This window comes from Physcomitrium patens, chromosome 4 (assembly GCF_059467195.1).
Source record: "Physcomitrium patens ecotype Gransden chromosome 4, ASM5946719v1, whole genome shotgun sequence".
NCBI lineage: Eukaryota > Viridiplantae > Streptophyta > Bryopsida > Funariales > Funariaceae > Physcomitrium > Physcomitrium patens.
Genome location: NC_143413.1, coordinates 22435840 through 22443598, shown reverse-complemented (window position 1 = coordinate 22443598; position 7759 = coordinate 22435840). Strand labels below are relative to the sequence as shown.

The 7759-nt window shown below is 41.5% G+C and overlaps 1 protein-coding gene across 1 annotated transcript; it reads left to right on the top strand.

Annotated features, from left to right (window-relative positions):
• The first annotated feature begins 4439 nt into the window (after nucleotides 1–4439).
• LOC112281077 (uncharacterized) lies at nucleotides 4440–6434 on the top strand. Its single transcript, XM_024517249.3, has one exon. The coding sequence runs from the start codon at nucleotides 4821–4823 to the stop codon at nucleotides 6024–6026; it is 1206 nt and encodes a 401-aa protein (XP_024373017.1). The 5' UTR covers nucleotides 4440–4820; the 3' UTR covers nucleotides 6027–6434.
• Nucleotides 6435–7759: the final 1325 nt, after the last annotated feature.

The following is a 7759-nucleotide window of genomic DNA, read 5'->3' as shown; positions in this document are numbered from 1 at the left end:
GTCATGACTTTCCAGCTGCGGGACATTTTGGATTCAATAAGACCTTGGAACTTATTTCCCGCGATTTCTGGTGGCCTCAAATGTGGAAGGATGTGAAAGATTTTGTTGTATCTTGTGACATTTGTTCAAGATCCAAAAACCCTCGACATCGGCCTTATGGACTTCTACAGCCATTGCCTATTCTGCGCCGACTATGGTCTTCGGTTTCCATAGACTTTATTACGGATCTACCACCATCGAATCCATTTGACAGCATTTTTGTTGTCGTAGACCGACTTACAAAGATGGCGCATTTTGTCCCTTGTAAGAAGACATCGTCAAGCGAAGACACAGCAAGACTCTTTCTTGATAATTTGTATCGATATCATGGTCTACCAGATGATATCGTATCGGATCGAAGAACCCAGTTTGTGTCAAAGTTTTGGAAATCTCTTTTTGAAATATTGAAGGTGGATATCAAGCTTTCTTTGGCATTTCATCCTCAAACGGACGGCCAAACAGAACGGGTGAATCAAGTTTTAGAGCAATATTTACGTTGCACCATCAACTATCAACAAGATGATTGGGTCGCATATCTACCGCTAGCCGAGTTCGCATATAACAACACCCTTCATGCGTCAACTCAACAAACGCCATTCTTTTCCAATTATGGATACCATCCGAAGCTTGACTTATGGAGTTCGGCAACGATTAACAATCCGACAGCTGAAGGATTGGTGAAGGAGCTTTCGCAGCTTCAAACTACATTGAAGCTTCAATTGCAAACTGCCCAAGAATCTTACAAGGCGTCCGCAGACAAATTTCGGAATCAGGCACCTAAATTCACGATTGGAGACAAAGTTTAGCTGCTTTGACGAAATATTAAGACCAAGCGGCCATGTGACAAATTGGACTATCGGAGATTGGGACCATTTGTTATCCAGAAGCAGATCAATCTTGTAGCGTATCGTCTGGAGTTACCAGCTACTATGAAGGTACATCGTGTCTTTCATGTTTCTTTGTTGGAACCTTATCGAGAATCATCTTTTCCTGGAAGAGTACAATGTCCACCACCTAGCATAGAAATAGAGAACCACGAAGAATATGAGGTGGAAAAGGTCCTAGATTCAAGGCAAAGACGGGGTAAATTAGAATACTTTGTGCATTGGAGCGGTTACGATATTAATGAACGAAAATGGGAGCCGGCCAAAAATCTTGCGAATACGTCGCAAAAGGTACAGGAGTTTCATCGACGATATCTTGAGAAACTCAAGCCGGTTCGACGATAGCTTCTTACTGAAGCTTTCTCATCCAGAAAACAGAAAAGAGGAGAGAGCACCACCAAAATCCATAGTTGATGTAGTCATTCTCTCCAAGATAGCGTAGAACTTTGTTAGTAGCCCAAGTTTGTTCTTATTGTTTTAGCCTTTGAATATGGATAGCCAAGATACTACACTTGTTATGTTATCTCAAGAAACTAGCTCACGAAGACGACCGCGAGATGAAGAACCGCCTGCACCACGATGACGTCGAAGGATTCCGAGCAACAGATCACTGGTGATTGTATTTGAGGTCGAGCCTGCCTACAATGGTCAGCCAGAAGGAGTGTTTGCAAGACAGTTTCACAATGAAGACACGGAGGTTCATGCTTGGTCAGAAGTTGAAGGCGTGGGCCACTACCATTGGCTTCAAGGACCATTGAATCACTTGCCTCGTGAAAAAGAATTGGAGTTCATAGCAGAGGTTATGCGACAGATCTTCATTTTCTTGCATTGGTATTAGCTGACGATAACATTGCTTCTCGGAGACCTCGAAGCTAAAAGAGGAGGTGATGTTAGGGACATAGTCTTAAGACCTTTCTAGAGACAAGTTTCTAGAACCTTCTAGAAAGAAGTCTCTAGAAACTTCCAGAAGATTCCTTGAATAGTCTCTTAGAATATTCTTTAAAGATTCCCTAAAGATTCTTTGAATATTTCCTAAAGATTCCCTTAGAAGGCTTTATAAGATTCTTAGAATATTCTAGTAGATTCTAGGAAGTTACTTGAGAAGCTTTCTAGCTCTTGGGTAGTTGCTCGAGAAGCTTCATAATTCTTGGGAAGCTTCTTGATGCGCTTCCTTAGAACCATAGGCCAGTAGTATATATAGGAGTCGAGGCTGAAGAGTTCTTCAGTCTCGACAACACATCTCTTGAAGCTCTAGCTCAATTCTCTTGGCGTTGCTCTTATACTCATCTGATAATCTAGTTCTTGTCATTTCTTCTTGAACTTCTTGTTTAGATTTCTTGTTTGTATTTTTGGTCCGTGACATATACCTACCTTATTGTTGTTGTTGTTATTGTTGCTATTTATTTATTATTATTATTTAAAAATAAATAAATAAAGATGTTGAATATAGACAACTTTATAATCTACAATTCAACTTTATTCAAAATAATTACAAATAAAAATAAATAAATATCTAAACATAAGAGAGTACATAAAAGTGAATATAGCTTTTGTACAATGAAAGTACCAAAATAATAGCATGAAAAAGCATTTGGATAGGATTCACCTAAATGCTTTAATTTGGATATTTTATGAATTATAAAAGATCAAAAAAATAAAATCTAACATAAAATTTTGAGTTTAATTACATAAAATTAACAAAAAATTATCAATCATATAAAATCTAACATAAAATCTAATATAAAATCGTTTTTACATGTAATTCAACTCAAAATTTAAAATAATAATTTGAAATTTATTCTATTTTAAGTTTTTAATATTGAGATTAATAATATATTTTAACTAATTATATATATTTTTATACCTTCATTGGACAAGTTGAAAACTTATATATATTTTGAATTGAATTACGTGTGAAAAGTACATTAATAAGTTGAACACAATAAACCTTTGAAACATCAACCAAATTGTAACCAAAATTATATTTAATACCAACCATTCTCATAAGGGACTTTTCTTGTGAAGTCATGAAATTTTTCTTATGAAGTCATGACATGTTTCAATTGATGTCATACAGTCATGACTACATTTAAACCCAATTCATGCACACAAAAAAAAAAAAAAAAAAAAAAAAAAAAATGTGAGCTCATTTCAAGAGAAAAAATTCATACAGTCTAATGTTTAATTAAAATTAAAAAAAAATACATAAATAAATGTATGTATGGATGGGTCTGTGAGACCTGTGTCTTGACTACATTTTTGATGCCACTTTATTCGTTAATGGAGGCGATGACTTGCTCTTCGAAAAAGTCGAAGCATCCGTTACTATTCTTTTCTACAAATTCTCAGAAAGTGTATTGAATGGAGATGACTTGATAAGAAGTTTGGTTTAGCGTTAAAATGAAGGAGCTTGATTGCTCAAATCAACACAAGCATGATACTAACAGAATGTGACGTTGCAGCGGATCTGAAGTGCAAATCCTGCAGGAATAATGCCAGGTCTATCGTCACAACTTCGCTTTCGTAGTAGGGGAAACCAGCAAATGAAAAAGTCTGATCATAACAGAAAATTTGTACATGAATCACAAATAACACAATCCAGCATTAAATTGGCATCGGTTAGGAATCACAATTGATGAGCGGCCCTGGATTAGGATTCGAATATATTCGGATAGTCGTTTGGATTCTTTCACAATGAATGGATGGAGTCATCGAGCATGCCCCTCATGGGAGGAAAACCGACAAGCGTTTCAGTTCATTCTGGCCGATTCGAAGTTGACAAAAGTTGACGTATGGGGTTTAGGAGGGCCCACAAGCGTATTCCATGGGTAAAAATCTTCATGGTCGCAAGTGAGCTTGGGTGGACAAGCACGTGCATATGGTCAGATTGACCTTTGTTTAATAATAGACATTATTTACTGGTGCTTAAGTTCGAACACTGCGACCTTAAATGAAGCCTACGAGATCCAACCGAAGCTTCAAGACAAATCATATAGCTCAGAATTTCAACGCTACATAGAGTCGCTGCCAACTTTTTCGGGGGCGTGTCCTGGGCATGCAAAAATCATGACCAGGTGGCGCCGACTCCGGGAATTCGACAATACTAACTTCCATGATCATCGCTGTCGAATCAGAGTGTATGAAAAGAGCACTTAACGAGAGGGATTTAAGGGAAGTGCTTCTACCAACAGTAGTGGTGCCTGACTGTTCCTTAATGACTTGGAAGTATGGCCCGCCTTGTGCCTACGAAAGCTTACGTTGAGGTCCTTGACTAGATCGCACCAGCTGACTTCTGACGTTTGCAAGAGAGTACCCGATTTACACACACAGAAATTGCTGAGTTAAATTAACAAATCAATCATCACAAACTTGTAAACTGCTAGATTACACGCTTTACATTATCATCTGGTGTAGACTGCGGCTGCAACTTCGACAGATGATAATGTAAAGCGAGTGAACGTTCTTTCATGAACATCCCGCCATGCGCAGGGGTATTACATGCCAGGTCCGACAACCCACGTTTCGCTGATAATCTTTATTGTAAGAAGCAGGATGCGAATAGTTACAACATCGGGAAATTGTCACCGCGGAAGCACTACAGATGGTAGTGGGCATCGCAGAACTACTGCAAGGTGAATCGAAAGGTAGCACTTTCATGCGTCATCTTCAGTGTCAATGGTGAATCAGTGAAAACCGGGTCAGCGCATGAGCAAGGTAGTTTGGTGGTTATTTTGTAAAATATAAGACGAGAGTTGGTGGAAATAGTCATTCGGTTGAGAGCTGTTAGGTTGTAGCCGTGAGAGAGCAACCTGAGAGGCTGAGGACGAAATGGACTCGACGTTAGAGAATCGACCGCCCGAACAGGCGGAAGGATCGAGCTGGAGGGCCTTCTAGGCGATGGAACAGGCTGACACACCACGAACTCGAATCAAGCAAGTGCTGGATAGCTTCAATGAATATTTGTTTCAGGAGCACGATGACGAAGCTCTCTTCTGTACCTTAGATGACATTGCGACGACCAACAGCTTCGGAAAAGGCTCGGAATTCGGGTGCAGCGAGGGGCTCTCGCCATCATCCTCTTTGAACTTTAGCAGTTGCATGAATTTTTCGAGTCCGAGTGAGTCTAGTGACGGCAGCGCAAGTAAGGATGACTTTGCATCCTGCCAATACTCAAGCAGAAGCACAGCCGAATTGGCAGACGAGGCGCAGCCAGAGGTCAGAGGATCTGTAGAATCCGAGGGCAATGCGTGTCGTATAGAGAATGTTTCATGGAGAATCAAGGATTGCGAAGCCAGCTCCTTGGCTGCAAACAGCGACGAATGTGACAGCGACCTCCGCCAAGACGCGCCTGTCCTGGGCGGCAGAGATACTCCTATGAACGAAGAAACGGTCCGCGAGGGTGAGAGTTGTGAACAAAGAGCAGTTAGTTCTGTTTTTAGAGAAGATACGGAGGCCGCTCTGTTGGAAGTCTGGGAGGATGTTTGTGATGTTGGTTTTTCAAGCATTCAAACTATTGGGTCGCTGGAGGCGTCCACCTCGCAAATGCAGCAGTCTCCTAAAGTCTGGCGGGCGCCTCATTTCAGAGGTGTGAGGCAACGGCCACGAGGAAAGTTTGCGGCTGAAATTCGAGACCCCGCAAAGCAAGGAGCGCGCTTATGGCTGGGCACATTCGACACAGCAGAGGAAGCAGCTATTGCTTACGACCGTGCCGCAGTCAGAATGAGAGGATCTCGCGCTCTCCTCAACTTCCCTCTCAGAGCAGCCACGGCTCTGTCCAATCCTGAATCGTTTCCTCCGGCCCCCAGGACTTCTATTACCAGTCGAGGCTCAAGGTTTAGGTCCACCCCTCCCGCTGCAATCCTATCTCCTGAAAAGTCTCCATCATCATCGCCGCACAACAGAGACCAGGGACAACAGCCTCCTCCCCAGCAGCTAGGTTCCATCCTGGGGCTCCGGCAATTCATGCACACTACCAAAGTGGACACTCGAAGCTACATTGCAAAGCAGATCCAAATATCCTCCAAGAGGTCCCGGGAGTGTCAGATAATCACAGAACCTCGCCACCGATCGAAACTACTGCGAGTCAGTGACTTCGGCGTCTAGGACATGGGTTCCGACCTGACGAGCTCGCTGCTCCACTCAGCAAGAGCCACAGATATTTCAACTTTTGTGTGATAGATTTGCGCCACGCATACTTCAAAAGACAACAGCCATGTAGATACCAGTAGACGATCTAGACCAACTCTTCGTGTTGTAGAACCCCAAAAAACTCAAATTGGTGTAGTCGTGAAGACAGAAACTGGTTCAGTATCCATCCCTGTGCTCTAGACGAAGTGATGCGTTGTCATTGCAGTTGTTTAGCATATTACTCAGAATGCTTTCAGAACATGAGATCATTCTTAGGGTTGCTATGTATCATGGGTCTTAGTCTTATCTAGGTCCTCTACAGACTATTCACGCCTCGAAAGAGAAGAAATCAAAAAATTCAAAACGCTACATTGTTCACCATCATTCCGTGCAATTACTGTTACTCAGTGTGATATGAATCCAAGGTAATCACAACCAGCAGTCGCTCTCATGAAATGGTTTCACAGTTAGACAAAGAACGACTAACTCAGTAACAAATTCCAGGTTCAATTCGATGATGATGCTCAACTGCTGGGCATTGGTTGGCAGCAACCTCAGCAAATTCAGCAGCGGCAGTTTCCTCTGCAGGATTCGTGCTGAAACATCGAACTTCGTATACCCAGGGTACTTTTGGGTAGTCCTGCGTATCTTTAGCCAGTGAGCGTTGTCTGTATCAACGCATTAGCGTGAACAAACAAATACTTTTGTATGTACTGACTTTCCGGACAAGAGGTCCGTGAGCTTCTGTCTTCACGTATTGACGTCAATATAGACACACTTTTGGTTCGTGTGTGGAGGATTTTGCCTGTGATTTCGGATTTCAGCTCCGTGAGCTTCGGAACCAGTGTGGTCCGCGGCGCGTCAGAGCAGGCGCGCTTGACTTGGTGCTGCTGCGAGCTTCTGCAATGAGCTTGTTGATTCTGCAGCTCCTCATACATGGACTCCAGTCTGTTTCTTGTTTTGGCACACACACAGGGAGGACCTGTTGCTGCAAGTGAGAGAAACAAAAGACTTATGGGCCTTAACACTCCCCAATCAGCGTAGACAATGAATGAAATTAGTATTACTTACTCTCCAACTACTTCAGTTTTGGTCCCTAGGGTGTGAATGTTAGCTGGAATTCTAGTGTTCCATTTGCTTGTCATCCTAATTCTATGGCCAGTTGTGGGCATCAGAGTGGGAGAATGGTATGGAGTCTTCTTTTTTGAGAAAACTCACGTGGACCAAGGGTTCGACTACAAATTCAAGAGTTGTTAATGCTCCTAGTTGTTAATGCTCCTCCGTTATGTTATCAATTCAAAAACAATTTGTCAAACGCTCTTGTATTATATTTATATTTATATAATCTATAGGGCACAAAAAAAAAAAATTGACACAAAGTATGCCAATATGTGTAAAAAAAAACTACATACATTTTTATGTTGTGAAAGGGCAACATCTGTTTTTACATAATGAAAGGGCAACATGCATTTTTAGCCAACAAGAAGTCATTTTACCTTGGCTAATGAGAAGGTTTCAGTAATTGACTTATTAAATTCCGAAGGTCACCCAACAGAGAATTTTGGCCACCTTCTCATTGCTCAACTGTCTATTTAAGTGCCATACATGAAAGGGCGTAATATTGTTTTACATTACGAAAGGATCTGTTCTATTTATTAACTATAGTTCTACAATGCCAAATATGCCTTACTAGCATTGTATTCTTCTTT